Consider the following 27,854-nt stretch of genomic DNA (forward strand, 5'->3'; position numbering starts at 1 on the left):
AGGCCATAGTATGTAATAGCTATTAGGGATGCAACTGTCTGTTAGGCACCGGGCACCCAGTGAAGATACAGCACTGGGCATTATGATTTTAATTGTGAATTTCCTTTGTTAGAATTGCAATGGACAGTAATTGGGAAACAATTAGTTTAGGGTTTTCAAGTCTTTGAAACTATTCTGTTTTCCAGAAAACTTACTTTATGGCATTCTAATTCCTGTTTGTCAGCTGGCAGTGGCTGTCTTATTATAGATGCAGTCACCTGTGACAATGTGACTTTCTTAACTTAAGCAATCTGATCTCGGGGTAATAACTAATGTTGAATGACTGCACTATTGCTCACCTTGATCATAAAAGGAGCAACTGTGTCCAGTTTGGATGCCGAGCCTGAAAAGCTTCAAAACAATTTGGCCAATGAAAAATGACAGTCACGTTCAAAATGTTTTGTAGGTGAAAACAGCTACTATTGCCACTGAGAGGAATGGGAAACCAGAGAACAATACCATGAACATTAATGCTTCCATTTATGATGAGATTCAGCAGGAAATGAAGCGCGCTAAAGTGTCCCAAGCACTGTTTGCAAAGGTTGCAGCAACCAAAAGCCAGGTAAGAACCTTGGTGAGGCACTGAGAATGTTGATCTGCGATGCCTGTGAAAATTTCATTCAGAGGGGTGTCTGTTTGCAAGATGAACCTGCATTGCATCACTGATAGGGCAAGGTCTCCAGGATCCTTGACAGAGCTCTGTGATGAAACAAAGTGTCGTTCAGATTCAGGGAGTAGATACGTGGTTTTGTTTCCTCCAACACCCACTCTCCAGACCAGGGATTTCTCAGGAAATCTCAGGGTCAGTTAATAGTTGTTTTCAGAAGAGTATCGTAATGTATAGGCAGTTTCTCAATGTGGTCTATTGTACGGGTACAAGTAACTTGAATTACTATTGTTTCATTATTGCTCAGATGACCTTGATTTCCTTCCTAAAAGACTACAAACGTAATAGTTTCTTCTGTTCCAACTCAGGCATCCACAACTATTAGGTACACTTACTAAAACAAACTGGCACGCCCGCCACACGTATCTTTGCACATTAATGACCTTAGTTTTTCCATAGATGCACGATATATAAACCCTACAAATTGAATTACAGTTAGAAAACCTGTCCAAATCTGATGAATTATAAATGAATAGAATTGAATCGGAAAAGTTACAAGTCCCTACCAAACAAGTTAAAAACATAACAAAGGAGAGATAATGCAGTCCTTTATCAGTATAATGTTCATATATTGAAAATTTATGCTCATCAAAAGCATCAGGGTCATCTATAGGAACAAATTTATAATTACTTATAAACCCTCGTTCAACGCCAAGAATACTTTTTAAAGGACCAGAAGAATACTAAACTGTCTTCCCCTTCCAACAATAGTTGGTAACATTATTAAGGTGGGAATTTAGAGGCAGTCACGGGTCAGGTGAGATTTTAACAACTTGCGATTTTAAACAAATATATTTTCCGGATCATTAATGAACTCTCCTTTATAAAAGAGCCTGGCTGCCGTCAACTTCTGATAACAATAGACAGTTCTGAGAGTATTTACAATATGCTGCATTTACTATACCATACTTTTTTTTAGCTCTTCCTAAAATTTTTCTCTACTGGCATTAATGGTGGCACTTGATAGGGGTTTTGCTTTAGAAAAGGTTGTTCTTACTTAAGTTATAGGCTGGATGAAATACTTAAGGGATATCTTGGAAATGTTATATAAAAATGATTAAACTCAAGCTGTGGACTGTAAAAATTATAGCTTTATAGGCCACATGCCTGCCTACCCTTCAATCACTGTCAAAGTGATAATTTCTACAATAATATGTTTCTTTTATTGTGAGATTCTAAACATCAAGTGCTGTTTAAACATTAAACTGAATTGTTTATGTTAGTGCTGTACTCAGCGTGTCATACATCAGGCCACCGTAATCTCTCATGGAATGTAAAATTCTGTCATGAATCATGGCTTGTATATCGGAAATTACTGTAATTTTGATTGGAAATTACAGGGCTCTTGAAATGTTTCTAATTATGATAGAATGTTAGAGCCGCTTCAAACCTGTGTGCTTCTTCAGATGTCTTCATTTACATGCCAAGACTATGCGTTAAGGAGAAATGTCCTGCTTTCACTTTGCCCCTCACCCACCCACCCTGCACTTTCTTGTTTTGGCTATTTAGTCTAATTATGATGAGGATCTCGTATTCAGACGTATATTATCTTGCCTTTCTTTCTGATCCTGCATCTTTTCTGACCTGTCCAATTAAATTTATCAAGAGTAACAGACTGTATTGTTACGGAGCCAAACACTTTCTCCAAATCCTGAAAATAGATAAACAGAGAAACTAGACATGTATTATTGTAATAAGGGTCAGCCTTAAAACGAACAAAAATAAATATGAAAACATTTCAATAACTGTCATTTAATTGCTTGTCATCTGTCACTTAATCCAGTGACACTTCCTGCCTCCCCATTTCCTTTCTGACTATAGCATAGCTCCTTTCAGTTAGCAGCCTCTTCGCTACCTTCATTCTTTCTTTCTTTTAAATGATATCCCCAAATCTGCCCACCTGGCCTGAGTTACTGATTTGGGAACTGTTTAGACAGTGGCAACAATTGGTTGGTAATGTCATGTGAGTGATGTTCTGGTGAGTTTTTTTAAACAGGCTTGCTGTTTGTACCCCTGTCCTACAAAGCTCCCCATGAGTCTCTTTCAACAGTGTCGACTGGCAGCTTCTATGTCTGCCAGGATGGTGTGTTTCCCAGAACCCTTAAAGCTGTAGTTAATCCCCTCATTACTGATTAAGAGAGAATCCAAGGAGCCAGTTGTTGGCAGTGGGGTCAAGCATACTGGTAACTTTCATTCTTTCAGATAGTTATTCCTAACTACTAATATCCTGTAACTTCCTAGCAGAGGATTTTTGTACTTTTCCCTTTGTCGTTCAGTTTAGGTGTCAGCACTACCCTCAGTATGAAAATATGTAGAAAGATAGATGATTACTTAAAAATAAGTGTATATGTCACTGAGAGAAGTCAGACTTAACAAGGGAAAGTAGTCACTGTTTAACTTCTGTTCTGCCATGATTTTTGTGAAGGAAACAGAACTAGCAAACAAACCAAAAAAAAAAAAAAATCTTCAAATCAGACTGACCTTTTCACGGTCAAATTTTTAACTTCTAAAAGAGTTATTTACTTCTGAGATGTATGTGCCACAGCTTGTCAGAGTGAGGCAGAGGTCCCTGAAAATGAAGCGTGTATGAAGAGGGATGAGCTGGAGTCACTTTTATCTCAGCCTGTCTCACTCCATCTGCTTCTGGTCCTCTGAGTTGGCTTACTGTCCAGCACCATCTTTGTGCTAGACCCCACTGTGCGTTATGTATGACCTACATTTAATTCTGAGTAACCTTTGGAGCTAGCCTTGTTTTCCTCATTTTGTACATGAGAGTCACCAGACTCACAAATGGTAGAGCCAACCCCAGTTTCTCGGTTCTCTTCCTCTGTCCCCCTATTTTAGTATTTCCTCAGGGTTCTAGGAGCTTCAGGACTGAAGTGATACCCTGCTCTGGGAAAGAGGAATTAGGGGAATTGGACTAACTGATTGAGGAAAACGGCTGGAGCTTTCCTTTCTTCATTGACATTTTCATGGAATACAGGTTCTTATCAGCATAGGGTCCTAGGAATCCAGGCTTTTTCATGTCTAATTGGGCTGAGGGGAGGTACATGGTGAGGACTCCAAGTAGGCTATGGTCCCGTCTGTATCACTGGTGTTATAATATTGAGAAATTATTTAACCTTTTTGAGCCCAAGATTCTTTTAACATGGGAGAAGATCATATGCTATAATAGATGCAGAAGAGCTTTTAAATTATACAGCACTCTACACAAATGGATAACATCTTATAATGTGCTAAGCAAGAGGCTCAGATCTCTACACAGAGTGACTTATTTATTATCTCTGTATTTATCTCAAATACTTTTCATTTTAGACTAAAAGGTAAAGCTTTAGGTAGGTATCCTGAGTGGCAGGCGGCTGCCTCTCGTTTTTTTAAAGTTTCTTTAGTCCCAGAATGTTACAAAACCAGACACATCATAGTTGTGCTATGTACTGACTAATGCGTGAAGTATTTTCAGTAAAAGAAACCAAGTCTGTGGATTCCACCATTTCACATGTATTCTATCTTCTCTTTGATGAGTAATAGAAATGAGATTGTTTTTAACTCTAATAGAAATGTCGAATAAAATATGCAAGTAAAAACTGAGGGTAGGCTACTTTTTGTGCTTGAGTAGGAAAGCAGGCTAATGCAAACTTTAAAAAGATGATCTGCTTTAAACATAATGTGAATAGCTACAAATGAATACACTTTATATTCCGGGTATTCAAATAAGCAGCAGTTTTTCCAAGTGAATCATATTGGAATTTTATCAAACATTTAGTCTGATAACATTCAAATAATTATGAGAGCAGAATTCACTAATTTTACTGTTTAAAAAAAATAGTTGATTTGGGTAATAACCATTACGGTATCAAGGTTCGGTTACTGTTCATTGGTTATAGTGTTTTCATATGGGAGATGGAAATGGAATTTTTTCCTTAATGGTGGCAGATGTTGGAATCTAATTTTATTCCACAGCAAACCTCCTGAGAGCTCTGAGACTTAAGGTGTATGTCCAGCAAGGGGACATTAGCCACGCCATAGGCCTCGCCTTGTACATTGAATTGTTACATTGATTTTCATGTCTGCAGAGTGGAGCTTGCAGATACAGTAATGTGGGAGTAAAGGGCTTTGACGGAGCCGCGCCGCATTGCCACTTGTGTTTAGAAAATGATTTCTCTCTACTGCTTTATTGAACAGGGTATTTCTTTTAGGTAAAGTGACTAGATGATGAAAGTTCTATTTGACTGAACATGACTGAATATAATCTTTGGCAGTCTCTACCCCACCAGTCCCGTAGAGTTACAGAACTCTGGATGCTACTACTTCAGCTACTGGATAGGTATGGTCTTAGTGCTTTAAAAAAAAAAAAAAAAAAAAGTGGCTTTTGCCTCTGCAAAATAGCACAACCAGTGGAAGAGAGCAAATAATTTAAAGCCTTTTGCTTTTTTCCATTCCCCTTTCAGACACTTTTGTCATTGAGATTCAAAGCCTTGAGTGAGAGGGAGAGAAGAGCAGGGGGCGGAAGAGAAAAGGAAGCTTTGGTGCATCTTTTTGGCCTTTGGGTTTGGAAATTCTTCCATGGTGATTGGAATGTCTTAAATACAAGTAAGATGATACATCACGGATCAGTGGGGCTAGAAATGGGGCAAAAAAAGTGTAATTTTCATTGCCGGAAACAGGAATATATCGTGACAAAACCCAAGAAAAAAAATCACGGAACCATGATTGCACTCTATACTCCAGCATGTTAGTGAAGGCATCTTTTATTGTTTAGAATTAAATTACACTTCAGGGAAACTACACTCTGAAGCACTGTGCTGATTCATTCTTTTGGAATGTTCATGCAACAGACTTTGCTGCAACAGGATTTCACCTGTGTAGCCTCCTAGGGAAGACACAGAGGAGACCCCTGCAGATGTGAGAGTTACTGTTACTGTTATTTCTGGTGCCACATCCTTTTCTGGGAGTCTGTGGGACAATCTTAACATACTGTCCTCGTCGCCCCTTCTCTTGGGCAAATCGAGTTTTCTTCAGGCAGGGTCTGGTGACTCTACACACACTCTTACACATTCTCCATCTAGTGCTTTATTAATTTAACTGGGTAGAGGTGACTCTGGGGAGATGCAGCTTAGATTTCCCTGAATTGGCTTCCCTGGGGGAGGAAGGGCCAGAGAAGTACTTTGAGGGGTGAGCAAGGAGAGAAGCAAGACAACACCCCGACCCCCCCCCCCCCCCCCCCCCGGGGTGTAACCACTTCAGCAACCTGCCCATATGCACTTTAACACCCATGTGGGAGGCCCCTGTGCTGCATTCTTGAATAAGAAAGATGTGGAATTCCATCAATCTCTTGTTTAAGGTGGCCAGTGTTGGTAACCACCTAAAAATCTCTTATGTCTTAATACTGGAAATCCATATTGGATTTAATTTTCTAAAATGCAGACCTATCTTTATATTTCCAATTGGTTGCTAAACAGGACTGTTGAAATCAATGATTTTAAATACACAAATATTGACATACTCTAACAGTTTAAAAGGTACGTGATTGTTACACAGTGTTTTAAGAGCTAGTTAAATTTGTGGATGTGAATATCAGCCTGTCTACATTTTAAAGACAAGCCTATGTTTTATAAATCTAGGGTTTGATCAAGAAGGAACAGAATTAAGTAGAACACTTACTTGCTCATTATATTTTGGGCTAGAAAATCATGTAAAAGGATGTTTTTCCTTGTATATACTTGATGTTTACCTGTTTTAAACAAGTTGAACAGAAGGTTTTCAGTTACCTTATTGCCACTTTCAAATCACTTAAAATTTTCACTCTTTTCCCTTAAATTTAAAATTAATTCCTTAGCATCATATAAATACATTTTCTTCATTGACCCACTTAATAAGTTAACTGTTACAAATACAGTCATAATTCATTAAGCCCATTTTCTCCATCTTGAGAAAATGTCTCAAGAAAATTTTAGACAGTATTTGAAAGGAATCAGTAGGTGAATATTGGGCTAGCTCTTTATTTTTTTTAAAATTTTTTTCAAAAGGCTTTTGGTTTTTTTTTTTTTTTAAGACTTTCTTTATTTATTTGACAGAGAGAGATCACAAGTAGGCAGACAGGCAGAGGGAGAGGGAGAAGCAGGCTCTGCTGAGCAGGGAGCCCGATGCGGGGCTCGATCCCAGGACCCTGGGATCATGACCTAAGCCGAGGGCAGACGCTTAACCGACTGAACCACGCAGGCGCCCCTGGGCCATCTGTTTAAAGAGGATCATCATATGAGGAAGTCCAAGGAAGGTTACCACAAGAGTGGGCCACTTGAGAGTATCTCAGCATACATATTCTAAAGCATGAGTATACCAATTACGCATCTGTAGAATCTGCTTTAATCTGAAGCCACCTTTTGTCCTAAAATGTTAGGGTAAAGTTGAAAAGTGTGGACAAAGAATATTCTGTGAAAGTTCATCTTTCTGGAAGCTCTTCCATGATATGATCAGTTTTGACAGGTGACGCGTGAGTTCTTCAGGACAGGTTCAGGCATCCATAGAATGGGAGCAGGGAAGAGAGCAAGCCCGTGGGATTTAACTCTTAACAGCAGTCGGTCCTCAAACAGAATGTAACTCGCCTAAACTTAGCACATAACTTTAACACTGATAGAATCCTTCAACAAACTACCAAGTTGAAAGGAAAAGTGTTTTCTCAGAAGTCTCCACAGTTGTCTTTTATGTTTTGGGTAGTAAAGGTAGGTTTTATTTTAGCTTTATCTCCTTTTTTCCTCATATGAGAAATGAAAATAAAGGCCCTGTGAAATGAATGAACTATAAAAATGCATTTATGTAAAATGACAATAGAAAAATAGATCTGGAAGAAACTGCACCATTAAAATTTCACATCAGTGAAAGGTGCTAAGAGAAGGATGGAAAAAGTTACGTTGCTAATACGAATCTCAGGTGGATTTTTTTCTGCTCTGCCAGAATACCTTCAGTATCTTAAAAAGTAACCTTTAAGATTATTCATTTTTATAAGTATAGTTGGTAAGCTTTTACACATGCGATTCTTTTGCATGACAAAACACAATGTCATAGACCACTCCTGTAAAAATAAATGTATATATTTTAGAGATTAGCAGAAATATAGCTATCCTGTAATTTATCATGAAATACCTTTTAAAAATACAAGTTCCATCCGCTTGTGGAGTTGCCATACAATTGTTAAATTGATGAAGTTGTCTTTTTTCTAAGTCTTAATCTACTTCTGTTGTATGTTATTAGAGAATCTATTCTCCTTTGATTGCTTGATTCAACAACTCCACTTGCCTTTGTGTATATTTTTTAACAATTCCCTTTTCAACCAGTATGCTTCAGGAATTGGGTTTAAACACACTGTTTCATAAACTGCCAGCCTCCTCGGCCGCCTCAGTGCCTCTGATTCCGTAAATCAGATCATAGGCAGCATGCTGTCATATAATAAGGTGTCTGATCCTTATTACCAGTTTGTTGATGCACAGACTCCTTCAAATTGACCATTGCAACACATGGTTTCCCCTGAAACTAGCTGTGATAATTAGCGTGGTTCTAATGAGACAGAATGTCACTGATCTTGTGCTGAACTGTCGAGTATCGGCGCTACGGATGGGAACTGTCAGAGCCTGCCATCTGTGACAGCGCTTGGCATATTCCAGTGGCAAGGTAGAGCATGCTCAATAGAGTATTTTCAAACAAATGGCCCTTTTCTTGATGAGGGCTCTGTGTTCTGCTCAACTGGAAGAATGTTTGCCCCAACTTTGGCCTACACTGCACCCATTTTGAGATCCAAATGCGAATAAAATTTTAAATCCCTGTTTTGTGTTACATAAGAGAAGAATCTTTTGTTTAGCAGGTGAATTTTAAGTGGCATTCCTTCCCCTGATTTTTGACTCTCCCACTTGCCCCATATTGTCAGTGAACAGTCAAACATTTACGATACTCTTCCCAATTTTAAAATTGCCTTGTTTAAAAGAGATTTGCTGGGAGTTGGGATGGCTCTTGGTGACGAAGCAGTCTGATTTGATGGAGAGGAAAGGGGAAACGAAAGAAACAGCCCCGAATGTGTATAGAAATACCCAAGTTGAATAGAAGAATTAAAATGGACAGGACATTTAGATCTATAGGCTCCAGAGAGAAGTAGAGATTTTTTGCTAGAGTAGAAGTCCAGCGCTGCTTATCATTCCAAAATATGCTTTGTTGCTTTTTATTTCCTCCTCTCTGGCAGACCACACAGGGCTTGTTCTGAAGAACATTTTCACTAATCTGATCAGGCAGCCAAATACGCCGGGAAAACTGCTTTAATGATCCCACTAATTACCTCAAGTCAATATGAACTGTATTATTAGACTGAGGGAAAATATTCCATTAGGTCTCCCCCTTGGGAGTTTCTCCGCTTTGTGATGTCACTGAAGCCTTCACCCTCTCGCTTGTAATTAATTTTATTTACACACGCAGGCACGCACAAGGTCACACCTGCACAACCGGCGCTGGCCAGGGAGCTCGTGGCACTCCGGCTTAATCAGATCTGTCATAATTACCATTCTGCATGTTTCTGACACACGCTGTGAAATATTTCAATTTAACTGCCGCTACCAGCACAACCAGATGTAGTGCGAGTGTGGCTGCATTGGAAATATTATTCCTCAGGATAAACTCTCTCCTCCTCCTTTTTCCTCCCCCCCCCCCTTACAGCTAATGTGGCACAGAAGCTGATGTATCCTGTAAATCTTGAATGCAGCGCTAGATTGATAACAGGCGATTAGACAGTTTAACCACAAACAGCTTGTTCATTTTTCACAAATGAAAACCACATGTGGTGTAACTAAAATTTCAGGCCCTTTTTTTTTTTTTTTTAGAGTTGGGGTATGTGTGTGTGTTGAAGATGTGCTTAAATAAAAATAAAATGCAATGAAAAGAAGTTAAGTGTCTATAAAAATGGAGAAGTTGCCTAGTCTTTTCCAGGTTATTTTATCAAAATCCTTATCAAATCCCATTTTTGGCACTTTCACCAAAACTCGAATGAGAGAAAGATTCTCTGTTGGACTTTCCATTATTTTCTGTAAGATTTATTTTGGATGGGAGAGATAATATCCCTCTGGTCTATCCCTTTGTATTTTTTTCTGTGCTAAACCTTTTATTTGAACAGGAGTTCTGAAAGAATATTTTACTGTTGGGCATGTATAGATTTTAAAGGTCAGTCTCCCTGTTTTTTAAAATGAAAAGTTGTTAGTTTAGGCTTTATGGTTCTATCCCAGACAATTAAAAAACAAAATGGACTCAATCAGGAAATTTATTTCTTAGAGATGTTTGTTGATATGCAGAATCAATCTGAAAGGTAGAGTTCAAAACCAGTGAATTCTGTTTCCATAGAAATTTTGGAGATAACCTGGCAGAAAGTATAGGCTCACTGGGTTACCATATAAGGCCAGAATTATCACCAGTCTCAGAAGAATCCAGCCATAAAGAAATTAAAGTATTGGAGCCATAAGAAGGCAAATAAGCTGGTAGAAAACTAAAATTAAGAGAGGAGAAAGAAATAGGATCAGTGGTGAGTTAGAGCCGTACCTCTAGAGAAGGTTCACCACAATCCACTTTAGAGAACATTTAAAACCATAGCTATAACCTAGTTAAATGTCTTTTAATGCCAAATAAAAGACACTCCTTTTCTTTTATCTTTATTTTTGTTTTACTCCTTCAGTTATGAACCTCTCTTGGAAGCTTCCTAGGATTCTGTGGTGATTCCTGTTAAATGATAAGAGGTGCCATTTCCCATAGACTGTGGGTTTTTTACCCTGTTCCCTTAGTTTATTCATTCCCCCCTCTTCCTTAGTTATTTTCTTATATTAAACAAACAAACAAACAAAAAAACTTCCCAAGTTTTTTTACCAGAACTTTTTTTCCCTTTACCCTGGCTGTTTTCTCTGTGTTTTGGGTTTGCTCCAGGATATCTTCCAAATTTGAAATTTAACATTTTTCTGCCTCTTCATGCTTTCTTCTGGCTGGACTATCACTTTAAAGAAAAAAAAATTGTTTGCCTTTTAGTTAGAACCCTTCTCCCATCTCAGATGCTAAGTAGTTCACACAGTTAATACCAAATTATTAGATCAGTTGCTTCTCACATTCTTCATCTGCCTTTATAGTCATTTTGCAAGATGCAGATATTGTGGAAGATCTGATTCAACCCACACCTCGGCGATCTGTCACAACACTATTTCCTGTTGAATACAGATGTCCCCTCAGAATCCTTCTTAACACAAAGGTGAAGGCATCGGTCAGTGATCATTAGCTCAACCCACTGCTGCTTCAGTCACTTGTATTTTAGGATTCCCAAGAAGAGGTTTGATATACAAAGCATAGGTGTATGGGGATGAGTCCAAGAAATAAGAAAAGTGGAGTTTAAAAAAAAAAAAAACCAAAAAACCCTATACCTTATGACGTTATTGCTACTGCCTTTGCTTTAATGACCTGGAAGTTTTTGCACAGCTACTTCAAGATATGTTAGTGATAAGCCAGCATGCAAATTGAATCACATCTTGCAGTCATTGGTAGAGCTCACCACAGAAAGGAAACTTAACTTATTCCTTAGCAAGTCAAGATTTCATTAACATTCTGAAAAATCATCCACTAGTTTTCCACGTTCGCAAACTTTTGTTTTTGTATGTTAGAATTTCTTTGTTCCCAGCACACCTGTTGATACAAAAGGGAACAGGAAGGAGAGAGAAAAAAAAAGTTACTGTTTAGGGATTGCCATGGTATGTACAGAGTCTAAGAATATTCAATATTTTGAGTATGAGGGAAGAGCATATCTTTTCATTAAATTTAATTAGACTACAAGAATCCCATTGTTCAAAAAAAGATTATAATTTTCTTTATGGACCCCGCTAGATCCCTAATAAAAGGACAGTTTTCATGTATTTGGTAACAAATCATAGTTGAAGATCCAGCAGAAAGTAGTTCAGAAAACTCTATCGTGCCCAACTCTGTCCACTTTCCCTAGCACTGTGCAGTTGTTCTTCTGCAGTGTTCTTGGATCCTCATGAAAATGTACAGGAAGGAGAATTGGCTCTTTGCCATTTTCTTTTGGACCCGCCATTTGCATTTTTCGTTGTTGAAATCATCAATATCATTTACAGTGTAGCTCACCTTTGTATTCCGAAGCTGACAGGAATGGGAGGGCATGTTCCTGAATGTCTGTGTCAGATAAAAATAAGGTAATGGTAGCTAACTGACAAACTCACAGATGGTTTATATAACAACTTGGACATAAACTTCATCTTTCAGAGAAAGCATTGAGGATTGCAAAGAGTGGTGATCCCAGTTCCACCACTCTCATGCTGTGTAGCCCCAGGCAAGTCGTTTAACTTCTCAGGCTCTGAACTTCCCCTTCAGGAAGGTAAAATAGGTTGGGTCAGATTATGTCTAATATCCCTTGCAGTTTCAGGTTCTGTGAGTTTGCTGCTGAAACAGGTGCACATGTGTGAAAGAGGATGCTATTTTGATTGAAGGTACCGACGACAGGTGTGTTAGTCTGAAAATGAGTCACAGAGGAGGCAAGGTTTTGAATAATGAAAGGGCTTAGTTTGGGGGTTTGGACAGACCAAGTGCTATTTTGGGGTCTGTAGCCAAAAAGCATTCATAGGTGGATATATGGGATTGTTCATACACTGATTGGGATCCAGTGTATGAACTTCATGTTATAGAGTGTGAGATGAGCTGAAGGTTGATGTAAATGCATCTGAGACTGGTTTTTACGCACCTGGATGACCTCTCTCTCTTTATCAAGGACCTAGCAGAACCAGTACAGTATAGAGATGAGATGAGCTCCGTTTAGTTGGGGAATGGGCTTGGCTTAATATGCGGCGGGGCGGTGGTTCCACAAAACAGTGTGACTTGAAGGGTTGCTGAAGAGTTTCCTCCTTAAACACATTTTTCCCTTTGTTTTTTTAACTGATGCCTGAAATTCTACCTTTAACATTTCACTGTTTTTGGACTGGTATAAGTCTTGGGAAGGAGAACACATTGAAGAGGAAAAAATTATTCTCGGTCCATGAGAAATCCCAGGTTTGGAAGAGGTTAGTGAAATAAGAAAAACGAGTCGGAATGACAGCTCAGTTGAAGGAATATCTTGAACCCCATATTTCCAAGTTCATAAATTGGTGCCTGTAGCATTGAATAGCTGCTGAGGACTGCCCATTCCCAAATGTCTCCTTTAAATGTTTACCCATTTACTAATGGTACCAATACGAGTGCTACTTGTTAGGGTGCTACTTGGCTGGTTCATTGATGGAGTATTTGGTGGTTTAAATGAAATGCAGATTAGCTAAAAATAAATTACTTTCAATAAGGTCAAGGAAGTGAAGGCTGTAAATAAAATATACATTCACAAACAGACAAATGCTATTAGGAAATCCAGCTCAGTCCATGCCAAGCTGTTACTGTCTAAATTGCCTTCTTTCTTCCTGGCTTGCAATTAATTTTTGCTTGTGTGTTTGGAGATTGGGGGAAGGGTAATAGCCTAATGGGTAATGATTTTATTTTAGTATTTTGATTAAAGAGACTAAATAACTTGGACCCTGGATAACCATAAGGACTAAAGCCTTATCCATCAAGCTCAATTTCTAGACAGAAAGTTGCATTATATTTCTGGATAAATTTAGCTTTGTGCTACCTATAATATATAGTGAGGAGATGGTTGTGTGGGAGTTATTTTCTACCTATGCCCCCCCTTACCATCTTCCTATTCACTTTTTTTTAACCCTCTACTTGACTAGACTCCTTCTGTCCTGTCCTCAAATCTTAAAGGCAAATACTTTAAAACCATTTGCTCTTTGAAAAGTGGTGCTGAGAGCAAGGACCATTATTTGATTACCTCTGGTTTCCTAACCTTTGCATAGCTCCCCACACCCCATGGCGTGCCCAGGTCACTGTTCTGTTCCTTTCCCTGCTGCCGTCCTCTGTCTGCCCTGCTACCTTATCCCCTTCTGTTTGGGAAACCCAGGTGTCTTTGGAAAACCTCGTTAGTGTTCCTCTTCTGACAGAATTTCTCAAAGGATAATCTGCTAATCTTGTCTGCCTTTACAGTTACTTGGATGGTATGAAGTTAACTAAATTAGAATATGGTTGCTTTATTCATGGTTGTAAACCCATTTTCTGAGTTTGTAATAAGACCAGGGAAAAACAGTGAGGTCCATATGTGGTAGTTCAACTGTTAATCAAAAATGTTTAAGCTGTCAAACTGTTGTTTTATGAATGAAATCTCCTCCAGCACTGAAATAAATCAAATAAAAGTCTTCCCCCATTTTGGTCGACTTGAGGATTGGGTAAGCGTGGGCATTCTTATCAACCATGGCACTATTGACATGCCCTGATGGAAACCTGGGGCTCCTCAGGGCACAGTCTGGGAACCATCGTACTAGTGATTAACTATTTCCCTCTAACCCATCCCTAACAGGCATGGTCCTTTAGTGGCAAACAACAACAACAAAAACAAAAAACAAAAAACAAAACCCACAAAAAACCCAGGAAATTCGTTCCATGAATCCATAAATACCAGTTTCCTAAACTACTTGGGGCTTATATAAGATAGTTCTAGAAAAATATTTGAAATATATGTGTGTATATACACACATGCATGTGGGGTGGTGGGAGTTCCTAACCTGTGGCCCACCTTCCCCCAAGGGATCTGTGAATTTGGATAGAAAAAGAAATATTTATTTTCATTAACATGTTACTGAAATTTAACATTTTATTCAATTATCAATATGGGCAATGAATCATAGTCGTATTAACAATAGGTATGAATTTGTCATCAGTAAAAACCACAAATATTTTCACATCACATTACGTATTGCAGGTATCTCAAAATATTATCTTTGCTCATCACTATAAAATTACAGTAGTTATCAGATCTGTTGTTAGAGCTTGTTATTTAGCGTGTTAATAAAGAAGCATTTATATTACTATAGCACAAATATTTGATAGCTGTATTTCAGCATATCTGGTTGTCTTCATAATCTTATGTATTTTATTTCAGGCACATAAAAACATTGTTCTGGAAAGGCATCATCTGTGGGCTTTACCAGCTTGCCAGAAGGGTCGATGGCACAAAAGAAATGAGATCAATGATTAGATCAATTAGATGTGGGGGGGGGGGAATTACATATTTTTTCTAGTACATTAGTGGAACAGTTCTTGAATTTACCAGGGAAATGTTTGTTATTTATTACTTTGTAGTATGCTTATTTTTCAAATGCCTTTCACTTCATAGCACGTAAGCAAGGGTTAGAGTCATTGCAGTAACATTTACAACAGCCGCAAAACCAGAAAGCTGATCGGCAGCCTTTTCTCCAACATTCTGATGCCTCATACAGTGTAGGACTTTGTGAGAGAGGGAGGGCCTTTGCCCTTCGACTAGAGACTTTGTGTCAGGGAGCCTCACCTTTAATATCAGCTTTCATCTGAACTGTAAGCTCTTCTTCCCTCACTGGACTCTTAAGTGCTGGCAGGAATGACTCCCTATTATCTCTGTCCCCACATTGGGCGGCACATAGATGGCACTTAATAATTATTTGTAGAAGGAAAAATGATTCAGAAGCATATTTCATCTGCTCTCAGTTTTGCCCTCACAAAACTCAGCACATTCCTGGCACCTGGGTGGCTCAATTGTTAAGCGTCTGCCTTTGGCTCAGGTCATGGTCCCAGGGTCCTGGGATCGAGCCCTGCATCGGGCTCCCTGCTCGGCGAGAAGCCTGCTTCTCTCTCCCTCTCCCACTCGCCCTGCTGGTGTTCCCTCTCTTGCTCTCTCTGTCAAATAAATAAATAAAATCTTAAAACAAAACAAAACTCAGCACATTCCTAAGGGAGTCTGGGTGGGAAGATGGGGAGCTCTGTGCTCAGAAAGACAGAGTAGGGGCAGACTCCTGTCCTCTTCCTTTTGGGGCGCTCCCGGAGCCTACCTTCCCCAGGTATAAAACAGGATCAGTGGTCATGAGGAGTGACTGATATGGCCTGTGCAGAGAGCCCAGCCTCCCTTGTCTCCCTTTATTGGTAAAATTATAACCCAGCCCTTGTCACTGGGATCCACATGATGCTTCTAGAAATATTTATGTGTTCTTTTTTTGAAGTGTCCTTGTGAAGAGATTTGAGTCCCTCAGTTAAGCCAACTTCTGATTAGTAGGTTTGCATAATGGATAAAATGATGTGGGTTTTGGCCACAAAATGGGTGTTACTTTATCAGCAAAATCATAAGCAACTCGGGAGCTCATAATGACCCTGCCCGCTTAATTGTTCCTCTTAGGATATGAGTCCCATAACTTTTCCAATCCCAAATTGCCTTCCCCTGGTTTTAAAACTTCTTTGTTATCTTTCCTAGGATATCAGAGAGGGAAGATTTAAATTTTTAATTCCCAGCCCCTAAATATGCATAATGGGACGTATAGCTCATTCTAGGAGATATCTGCAGTATTGAAAAGTTTCATATAAATCAATTAAAAATGCACTGGCAGAAATATTTGTTAAAATAACCTGCAGTAAGTTATTTCTGTAAGCCAGCAAACCACTGTATCAGGTAAATCATCACCTAAAAATGATTTCATTTTATAAGTTCAAATTTTTATAGTTCTTTTTATTTTCTTAGCACATGGCATATGTGGAGATTCAGCAACATTTTTTTCTTGATGATCTTCACAATTTTGAATAGAAAAATAAATACTGTAAAATTTTATTAGTGACTTTAGGAGGCAACATGTTAAGAGATTTGCTTCGTAACATTGCCGTATAAGAGCACATATTTATTTGGATTGAGGGGTTGGGGAAAAGTGAAGTTTCCCATTAAGCTTCTTTAAACAATCGATGTATTTGCTTTTGACTGAAGCCTTTAATAGTGCTTCCCTGCCTCCTTAAACCTAGTAAGCTGAGCTCAGTTGGAATCTTATTTTTTGAAATGCAACATCATTATAAATGCAAGTTGTTGGACTTTGCTACAATACATGATATCCTCAGGAATAACGAGATGTGTACAGTTCCTTGCCCCTAACTAAAGGGTCCAGATTGTGCAGTTTTTATACCTTTCTCTCTCCCCGAACTTACTGCCACTTCAGTGTTAACAGGGAATCCTTTGCTTCATTTTTACACTTACTCATTGAAGTGTGAGCCTCGGGGCCTGTCTAGGCCCTTTGGGTGAAGGAAAGTGAAGAGGATGCCATTCAAAGGGCTATTTGTGTGGACGTTTGTTTATGGTAAATGTAATTCAGTTGAGATGGGGGAGGCCTGGATTAAAGAAACCCATCAGCGTTAGTTCATGGAAGAAATGCTGAGGGCCTGAACCAGAGCAGTAGGAATGGAAAATAAGGAACCAATTCAAGGAACATTCTGAAGGAGTAGAATTGGCAGGAATTCATGATTGTTCTCTTATAAAGCAAACAGACACGAAAAATCAGATTTTTAATTGAAGCTGTTTGCTATTTTTTTATTAAAAACAGCTACTATAGAAAAATTAAAAAATGCAAGAATAAAAACATAAAATACCCATAATCCTAATTAACAAAAGATAGCCTGATTTATGTTCTTTATACACACACACACACGTTTATGTATGTATACACACATGTATGTGTGTACATGTATATGTCTTACATTTATTCAGATACTATACGTACCTTTTAATTCCCTACTGAGACATATTTAAGTTATATTCTCCTTTTGCTATCACAGATAATGCTAACATGAACATTATTATAGTTAAATATTTGTGTACATCTTTAATTATCATTTATTTAGGATCAGTTCTCAAAAGTAGAATTACTGGATCAAAAAGCCTTTTGTGTTTTGAAGGTGATTACTAGACATTTCTATATTCAACATTTCCACATTGCCTTTCAGTAAGATTATACCAATTTATACTTCAAATAACAGCCTTTCAGCTCAGGTGACTGGGTGGGTGGTGATGCTATTAATTGAGTTAAACTACATCGGAGAAGAACCTAGTCTGTAGGAGGAAGATAGTGGGTTCAAGTTAGGACATGATAACTGATTTCTTTTCATTAACTCTCTAGATAGTCAAATTCCTTTGGATTATCTTTGTGATAATGACAACAACAATAATAATAGTAATGACATTCATCATAATGTTACTGTGTGCCGATCCCCTTGCATGAATTGTCACAAACCCTATGAATAGTGGTAAAATTACCCCCATTTTATAGAGGAGAAAATTGAGGTCTAGAGCATTTCAATAACCTGACCAGGACTAGTAAGTAGTAGAATAGGAATTCAAATTAAAACCCAGGCTTTCTTAACAAATGGATCTTAGAAGTACAATATGTATAGGAGGTGAGGTCCCAGGAATTAAGTATTCTCAAGAAAGTCCAATACGGTAAAGAGTTATAGCAAAAGAATGGTGGGCATAGTCAGTTCAAAAAGTACTCGACTACCTATTTTTCTTGGTATATCACTAATTCATCTCCCTCTTTTTTTCATTATCCACCCCATTTTAAATACTGCCCATTTTTCAAAGTCAAGCCAGTATCACTTTAAATCAGTAAAGACTTCCTTGACCACTCAGCCCATCTCTTCTTCCTCGCCACTTGGATCCCACTTGGTGTTTGTCCATCATTGACCTTTATCATGCACTGTCTTTAACTGGTAGTTATTTTTGAATGCTTCCCAATTATACTGTGAGCCATTTTAAGGCAAGTACTTTCAATTAATTTCATCAGACCTTTTTGTAAATATCAGCCAGGCACGGGGCTGAATGTGTTCTATTTCATTTGTACCAGCCACAATCCTGCAAGATTAATACTGTCTGTTCTTTGTAGAGGAGGATCTGAGGCTCAAAATGGTAATTTGCTCAAGTTCATGTACATAAACTCCTATATGGGATATAACCCTTTATCGATATACTTAGGTGCTTGAGCATGACTTGAAGGAGAGTTAGTATTTGGATGGGCAGGAAAAAGGAGAAAGGGGTTTCCTGTTAGTATGAAGAATGGAGAATAGAATGTGGGGAAATGCTGGGCAACAGCTAATAAATAGTCCAGTGAATTAGGACATGAATGCAATTGGGAGCGGCCTTCAGGGCACCTCTAGGGAGTGTGAGCATTTTCTCTATAATAGGAAGCCTTCGAAGGTCATTTTGAGTAGCTAAGATAACTTTGGCACTTTGAAAACAGAAGACCAGAGCAGTGATTTTCATCCCAGCATCTTTTTTCCAAGGGCATCTCAGGGATGGCTTGGGGGATTCAAGAAAGCTTAGTTACACTTGTAATTTATCTGTCAGGAAGTTCCATAGGCTAAATTAAACATCATATTTATTTGCTTCTTGTAGGCATCACAACTCTATACGATAGCACTGGTTCTCTCATTCTTCACTGAAGCTCTAGTCATCATTGGTGTACTTTTTACCCTGAGTTAAGAAAAGGAATGATTACTTAAAAGTTTCTTTGTTCAGAAATCGAAATAATTGTCCATCGGAAGTAATTAAAAAGAATGTTTGGTGTCTAAGAGCATAACTCAAAGAAGAAGGGTCCCAGACTGACCAGGCATTGGTGGACAGGTGGAAAGGAGAAGATGATTCCTTATGATAGAAACAAGGCTAAAATGGATGAACCTTGGGAGTACTGAGTTTTCTGTTTTTTTTTTTCTTGAGTTTTTTTTTTCTTGTTTTCTGTTTTTTAACGACACTAACTATGGAGAATGAGGAGAGAATAAAAACTTAAGTAAGATATTAGAGTGCCTGCGTGGCTCTCTGTTGGTTGAGCATCTGACTCTTGGTTTCGGCTTGGGTCATGACCTCAGGGTCCTGGGATTGAGCCCTGCATCAGGCTCTGTGCTCAGCTGGATTCTCTCTCTCTCCCTCTGCCCCTTCCCCACTGCTCAAGCACACGTGCTCTCTTTCTCTCTCTCTAAAATAAATGGATAGATCTTTTAAAAAAATTTAAGATATTAAGGCACAGTGTGTGTAAATGTTAAACAGGAGTCAAATCATATCACTGAAACAAAAAATTCTTTTTACCAAGCCCATATTCAAGCATCAGGCATGTAAGCCAGATTTTTTGTTTGTTTCATTTAAGCTTTGAAGAAACTATCTTGAAAGAAGCTTAGTTTATGAAGTATAAGAAAAATTAAACTTTTAAGTTAGATATCTTCCAAATCTAATGTTTTTAAAGGAAAATTCAGCCTTTCTTTGGAAATTCTGTTTCAAATTAAAGATTATTTTCTTGCTAGTTTATCTACAGTTTCATGCTTTTCTTTTCATTCCTCCTCTTTTTCCCTACTCAGATTCTCTCTCCTGAAAATATTCTTTAAACTGTAAGATCTCCTTCCCAACAACCTTTTTAAGTGTTTAACTGTTTTTATCTACTCTGGCCAGATTGTCATCTGATAATCTTATTATGGATCAAACAATCTGTAGCAAAAGAAAAAACACTATATTTATGTGTGCCATAAAGTCAGTGGCTTTTAAGAAGGTAGAAAAGAGGGGAGCACAAAAAAACCACTTTCATTTTTTTACTTGCTTAAATTTTAAGCAAAATTGCATAATAAAAATTATTTACCAAATGATTCTGATTATTCAAAATTCACTAAATTTTAATGGGAGCTTTTCCTCAGATTGTATGAACACAGACATCCAGGAAAAAAAAAAAAAAAAGAAACCTCCAGAAACTCTGCTAGATGTGTTTAACCTCTTAAAGACAAAGTAGCAAAAATGGACTCATGAGAAATTTATGGGTAGCCGTTGTCTGTCCTATTTCCACAATATGGAAACCCACAGATTTTTGGCTAAGATATTAAGTTCCTTATATAACCTGGAAAGAGAAGTGTAAAAATCATAATAATTTTTAAATATCATGACTGGTTTTTTTCTTTTCAGTAAATACAAGTATCAGAAACCATGCCTTGAAAATAAATATATTTGGGGAATACACACACACACACACACACACACACACACACACACACACACACACACACACACACACACACAAATATCCTATTTAAATATGTTTCTTTTTAAGTAGGCTCCACACCCAGCATGAAAGTTGAACTCACAACCCTGTTTCTTTTTAAAACCCATCTTTAAATAAAATGGGTGTAATGTGCTACTTTTAGCATGAAAATTTATTGGTACGACTCTGTTCAAACTTATTTCCCATGTTTTCTTTTAATAAGACCACTGTTAACTTAGCAGGAAAAGTTACTCACAGCACCTGCTGAGATTCTCTTCACTGTACACAAAGTAGATGTTATTAAACTGGGGAGAAAGATTAATGTATTTCCTACTAATTCCATAGAAGAGAACATGTATCTTTATTAATGTTAATGGTGGGGGCCTCTCATTATGTTATAGAATAATCTGCTTTAGCAAAGGTTTTTCTTCTGAAGAACTTCATAACATTTAAAGGTTAATATGTTAGGTAAAGAACAGTATCTTAAGATAAGTGTTTTTATTACAGGACATGATGGGATGGTTTTTATTAAATTATATGATGATTTGAATGGGGAAGAAGAAAAAGTGCATCGCTTCTTGCCCTCAACTTTAATGCCTTTAATCAAATAATGACCTTCTGGAAAATAGTTAATTTTAAGCATTTGGAAAGATCAATACCACTTTGCCACCAAAAAATGGCCTAGACGATGAAATTTGATGTATTTAAAGTATCATTTCACCCTCTTAACCTAGTAAATAATTTAAAAATGGTTTCAGTACTGCTTTGCCACTGTTCTGTTTCTCAGTTTGAAGTGTGATGATTGTTCTTGAAAAAGAGGGTCGAAGTTGGTACGTGAAGCATCCAGGCCTCAAACCTGGAAGCTGGGGTGATCCCCTCCATGAGGCCTTGTGTGTCTCTGCATTCGGGCCCCCAGAGAAGTTCGTGTGTTAAGACTGTATTTGAGGCAGCGTGTGTTAAAAACATAAAAAGTGTGAAAATGGGACGCTTCTGGGATGTTAAAGGGGTGGCTTAAAACATCACTGGTCACTTTGCATCTTTGTGATATCTTTAAACCTTCATGCTAAAGGTGAAAGATTCTGCAACTCTGACAATTAGAACCCATTTTTCCCCCAGCTTTTGGAACATTGATATGAAATCACCCACGAGTGCCGACAGCTTTGTAAATAAAAAAAAAATTGCCCTCTATTAACATGTTTGTGGGCAGATTAAAAACTGTCTTCATTAGCATAAGTAACACTTACGGATTCTTTTAAAAGTAGAAAATTATTTGCTGAATGATAAATTGCTAGCTTTATAGTTAGTTGTTGTTGAAAATGTACTCATTCAAAATGCCTGGTGTAGTTTAGTCTACAATACTGAATTTTTTGTGTTGGAAGTACTATTTAATGGATTATGTACTTAATCCTTGTTCCTACTACTTGCTAAAATGTAATTCATGCTTTCCACTAAAATGTTTGTATCAAATACCTCCCTATTTAGATTGATTTCTTTTAATATCATATATTATTATACTATATGCCCCAGAGATTGGAACAAAATACTCCTGCAAATAACACATAAAAGATGAGGGTGAGGGGAAATAAATACAGACTATAAAATGTTTTGCTTTTTAGAACTCAAATTATCCTTCCGTTTCTTAAAATGTATTTTTCCTTCTTCGTTGCAGCAAGAATTGTCATTTTCTTTCTTTCTCTTTTTTTTTTTTTATAGCTCTTGGGTTTAAAATGTATATGTACATAACAGTAAGAGATACATATCTGTATATTGTATGAAATGACTTTTTTTTTTCTCAGAGAATACTAAAGCTTCTTTTCCGCTGGAAAGCTAGTTGTGTTATGTACTCCCAGCTTTGTCACAGAACGAGCTCTTGGAAGGGTTCTCTTTTTTACATGCGTGAGGCTGTAGAGGTACAATAAATTCATTCAGGAAAGGAGGTTACTTCTCTGCCTCAATTAAAATCATTGCACACCCCTTCTCTGTTAAAATGTTCAAAGTGAATTGACTTGAATTAATTGTTCTAAAAAGAGTGGAGTAGAAATCAAGGATTGAGTTTGGTTGGAAATTAGCAGCTGAGAGATGAAGGTGCCAGGATTTTTATTTAAATGTGGTACAACAAGATTCTGTCAGTAAAGCACATCATTAGAATATTGAGTTTAGAACTGCTAATTTTTCCTTTAAAATGAGCATACAGTCATGTGTTTCATGGACCATAATAAATTGCCATTGTGTTGTCATTGAGTTTGTTTTGCTTTTTTTCAGTACTGGTTTGGCAGTCATTCTGCATTTTCTCTCTTTCCTTCCCCCCCCATCTTACTTTTTTTTTTTTAATAGATTCCTCACCGAAACCAGTCAAACGAATGTTATTTATTTCATGCAGTCTTAGGTTTAGCATCTTCTGCACCATTTTCTTGCTTACGGTAGCAAGACATTTGCAGATGGTTCTTGGTTACTATAAAGTACATAACAGTATTTCCTTTGTGGCAGATGGATTTAAGACTTTTAGTTCTCAATAAATGTAGGTTTACAATACATAACTTTACAGGATTTGTGTTGTATATAACAGGTTTGAACATATTATCTCAGAATTCATCTGCATGGCATTTTCAGCTTATTCAGGGTTCATGCCAGTTTTTTTAAGTAATAGGGGGAGCGCTGTGATTGATAGCAACAGCTCAAGGCGTGATTTTGAATAGAAACAAAGGGTTTAGAACAGAAGGTGTCAAATTAAACTTCGTCAGTTTGAAAAGTAGTAACATCCTGAAAGTTTTACTAATTTATTTACATGTGGCTACTGTTTATATTTTGCCCTCTTTATATGCAGTGTAATGTTGCTTGGCAAATTTACTACATTTAAAGTTTAGGTTGTTCCTTGTACCATTTTAGTTTTCTGAGAATGGATCAGTCTCATTATTTTAAGGCTGTTACTCTCCTGTCTTTTCTACTGTACAGAACAGTCGTGATCTAATTTAATTTGGGAAGCAGCTCACTACTCCTGTCTATGGTCTTACAATATTTCAAGTCCCAGAGACCGCTCTTAAAAATGTAATTACGTTCACATTTTGCAACAAAGTACTGCATTTCATTTCTTGTCTCTCCTCTACCAAGTAAATCTATACATTTATCATTTAAAAACCAATACAGTACTTAGGGGAATCATCATTATTTGTCAGATATTACAATATTCTGACATGTTCATTGTCTTACCAAGTTTATTTGCTCTAACAATATCACTTACGAAAAAGTGACCTAGAAAAAGGTACTGGGGAATTAGAAAGCATTTGGCTTTTTTAGTCACTTTGTGCAAAACATAGATCAGATTACTGTCATCATTAATAGAGTCTCAATTGATAGGATTTGAGGTAGTCAGAATATTCCAAGGTATTTAAATAGTATTAGAATGAATTGATCTTATTTTTGCCAGCATAAATTGGGAATGAGCCAGTGTCTCTGCTGACAAAGAACTAGCGTGTTAAAATGTCTGTTTTCCATTATTTTTTCAGAGATACACACATCAAGAAAAGCACTCCCCCTTTTTTTTTTCTTTTTGGAATACCCTTGTAGAACTAACAGTTCCCAGCTGCACCGTTAAATATTTTTCTAAGAAGCATCTGATTTCAGTCCCTTAAAATCATCATGTCTCTTGAAAGGCTAGCAGAGACATGCTTCAAACTTATAATTCATCAAATTATTTTTAGATAAGGAATTAGAAGTATTATTTAAGGGCAGAGGTTAATAGCAAACTACTGGAAATGTTATGTTAGTCATGGGCAATTAATAAAAATAAGGATCCATCTCATAAGTATAGAGACACAGAAGTGACAATATGAGCAAAATATTTGTTGAATGAGTCAGGGCTCCTTTTCTGAAATATTTGTTAAACCAGCATGAGTGTGATTGTTTAGGAATTAGCCATCATTATTAGCCATTTTAAAAGAACTAATGATTTTCTTTTCCAAAGAACATCTGTGATCCACATGTTTTTTCACATATATCCGAGTGCTAACTGATCTGTTACTTTAAAAAGTTTCTAAAGGATTGGAAAAATTATTGGCGTTTTTCAGCTCTCTTCAAGAAGCTTTTCTTACGTGAATTGTTCTTAATTTAACTTTTAGCAATTTTTAGTTACAAGCGTTTATTTCTTTAAAAAAAATCTTAGATATCCAATGTTTAGCACTTATTGCAATAGTATACAGTAGTAACTAAGTACAAAAAAACTGCCCCCCCCCAACTTTTCTGTTCTGTTTTTTTATGAATCTGCTAACATCTGGAAAGGTAAATAGAATTGTAGCAATTTGCTCTGTTTAGGCATGGGGGCCTGTCAATTGCTGTAGCTGAAGAATGGGTCTCCATTCTTCAGCTGGGGGGAGGAGAGTCATCTTAACCATAGTTAATATTCAAGCCTGCAGGAAGATGTAGATCTAAAACCTGCACAGCATCAAAACTTAGAGATAAAGTGTAAAGAAATAGCTGAGATGTAGGAAAATATAAAATGTTTTCATGGCTCAATCCAGATAGCAAATATTTGCCAATAAGAGCTAAATAAACATCTCCAGGGCATCATATGCAAGTGGGTCTCAAATACTTTAACTACTCAAATACAGTTTGAGAGTTAATATACTCATATAAATAGAGCTAAAATGTGACACATCATATTTTTCTGGAAATAAACAGAATTGCCATGGTTAGAAAAGAAGCATATTCGGTGACATTCTAATCACAATTATTATTTTTTTTTAACTAATATTCTCTCAGGTAAATCTTCAATTTACTGCCTGCTCCCTTAGCCTTGAATTACGCATTCAGTGGCATTGAATGAGTGCATGATTGCATGACCGTCCCCTTGTACGTGTTTGTTTAATTACAAGACCTGCTGAGTAGAAAAACAAATGTCTCAGAAAAATTAGTAGATCTCATGAGGTTTAGCAACAGTCACTCACCCTTGGCTGGTTAGTAGGTGGGCCTTGGGAAGCTGATGTTATCAGCTCTCCAGCTTTTCTTTTAAATTCTCTCAAATAGGCCATCTGGGGAAGAATGGGCCTTATTTCTTTTCACCGTATATTGCAGTTGGAAGGGGAAGGAGAATTTTCTCCAATGGTTCAGTTTGGGAAGAAGGGAAGAAAAGTCATACCATTCTCTGGTCTCACCCCAAACAATCGCAACAACACACACACACACACACACACACACACACACACACACACACACAAAACCTCTCCTTGGCTAGTTCTAAAATCAGATAATAAACTGTGCTCCTTCCACTCCCGTCCAACTAATTTACTTGGCATTTCCAAGAAATCCCTTCATCTTAGGTCAAGTCCCTAAAGCAGGGTCTAAGACAGGGAATCGGGTGTGTATGATTTGGTGAAGGACCCGAAAGGAGTGAGGGAGGATAGGGAAGAGGAAGGGGTCCAGTAAGAATATGGTCTCAGGTAGTCTGTACTGATGGGAGGAGGGCCATCTCCAGAGAGAAAATTGAAGGGTTGAGTGAGTTGTCACTTTGAGGGAAGAGGGCAGGGACATTGTACCACGGGGTAAGCCAATCACTGGCCACCCCAGGGTGTGAGGGGGTCAGTGAGGACATGGAGTAATTGTCCAGTCATCTCCAAACTTTGCTCCGGAGAAGAGTATGGCTGTGAGCCTTTAGCAGGCAGCACGGCAGCTGGAGGTGGTTGCCTTGCTTGGCAAAGGGGGTCTGGGTGGGACAGGCTCCCTCTTACTCTCCACCCCATTGCCTAGTGTCCATCACGGCAGCCAAGATGAAGAACGTTTGGCGTGAGGATTAGAAAATGTTAGACGATGTACCCTCTTGGACGACTCAGTTCTTGATAATCTGAGGATCAAAAATGGGGCCTTAAGGGAGTCATCAGAGAGGTTCAGGTTTTGGCATTCATTGGACATTTCCTTCTCTCTCAGCTCAGGAAATCTATTAAAATTCTTGTCTGGTGAATCATATTTCGTGCACTGCAATGAGCAGAAAAAAACAGGCTCCGAGATGTCCTTTTGGAAAGTTGTTTCTCGGAGAAGTCTTCTAACGCCCATTTTGATCATTAGGCTTTACACTGGATGACATTTTTGCTCACTCTACTGCACGTGTCTTTTCTCTGTCTCACACACACACACGCACACACATATATTTACACGTCGTTTCCTTCCTAATACAAAAACCATAAACTTTGGGAATCCTTTTAGGAAACAAATTATTTTAAAAATCTGTCCTATCTCTTCTTAAATACCTTCAGGATCTCAGATGGCTGCTCATCAGACAAGAAAGCTGGGCAAGACAAGAAGCACGTTCAGCTTTGCTTTTCTCCTATTTCACATATTGCGAAGTCTGTGGTAAATGTGTCTTGCCCTTGGAATCATAAAAAACGTGACCTTCCTTTAAGATGCAAATCTGAACATTTATTAGAAACAGAGCCTGCCTCCTTGACAGCCACAGCTATTCTCTCTTAACAGGTTAAAAACATTTTTTAAGCAGATTGGAGTGTTTTTGAGCATATGGAAAAAAGTTAACTTCACAGGGTCTTTTCTTTTTAGCTCTTAATGGAAAATATCAGCTCCCCACAGGCATAACTGACCTATTATGCCCTTGTCTCTAAGGGGTGGTTGTGTGAGCTGTTACGCTGGAAAGAAGATCCTTCTCCAGAAAACAGGACTCTGTGGGAGAACCTCTCCATGATCCGAAGGTTCCTCAGTCTTCCTCAGCCAGAACGTGATGCCATTTATGAACAGGAGAGCAACGCGGTGCATCACCATGGCGACAGGCCGCCCCACATTATCCATGTTCCAGCAGAGCAGATTCAGGTTCGTTTACCTTGGCCAACTCAATATAGCACTAAGTAAATAGAGCTTTAAACTTAGCAGGGAAATTAGCGTTTCTCTTCTTCCCGCCAGTCTAAACATAGGCTTTAGCAAGAGATAACAATACACTGCCATCTTGCTCATGGGAATAAAAGGAAAATTAGCACACTTTTTCCAACATGTGTATTGTGTTCCTTCTCCCTCACTTCCCCACCCACAAAATGCCAGGAACCCCCTTTGTTTATACTTCTGGTTTGGCAAGTGCGTCTTTGTTAGAATTGGGTGGTTTTTTGTGTGAGAGCTCAAATTTTGTTTTTTGTTTTTGTTTTTTAAAAGTCCATTTAAAAAATACCACCTATTTTTTAATGACTACCAGTACTGCCGTTTCTGTAGAGGAG

General features: G+C 37.9%; 1 protein-coding gene across 7 annotated transcripts in view; it reads left to right on the plus strand.

Moving 5' to 3' along the window:
* The window catches only part of SATB1 (SATB homeobox 1), a 98,762-nt gene that overhangs the window by 67,177 nt on the left and 3,731 nt on the right, over positions 1-27,854 (plus strand). For all 7 annotated transcript variants that reach the window (XM_027584547.2, XM_027584548.2, XM_027584550.2 and 4 more), the window contains 2 exons: positions 446-601; positions 27,256-27,459. In XM_027584547.2, coding sequence (XP_027440348.1) covers positions 446-601; positions 27,256-27,459 — 360 coding nt within the window. The remainder of the gene's footprint in view (positions 1-445; positions 602-27,255; positions 27,460-27,854) is intronic.

The sequence above is a fragment of the Zalophus californianus genome, chromosome 1 (genome assembly GCF_009762305.2).
Source record: "Zalophus californianus isolate mZalCal1 chromosome 1, mZalCal1.pri.v2, whole genome shotgun sequence".
NCBI lineage: Eukaryota > Metazoa > Chordata > Mammalia > Carnivora > Otariidae > Zalophus > Zalophus californianus.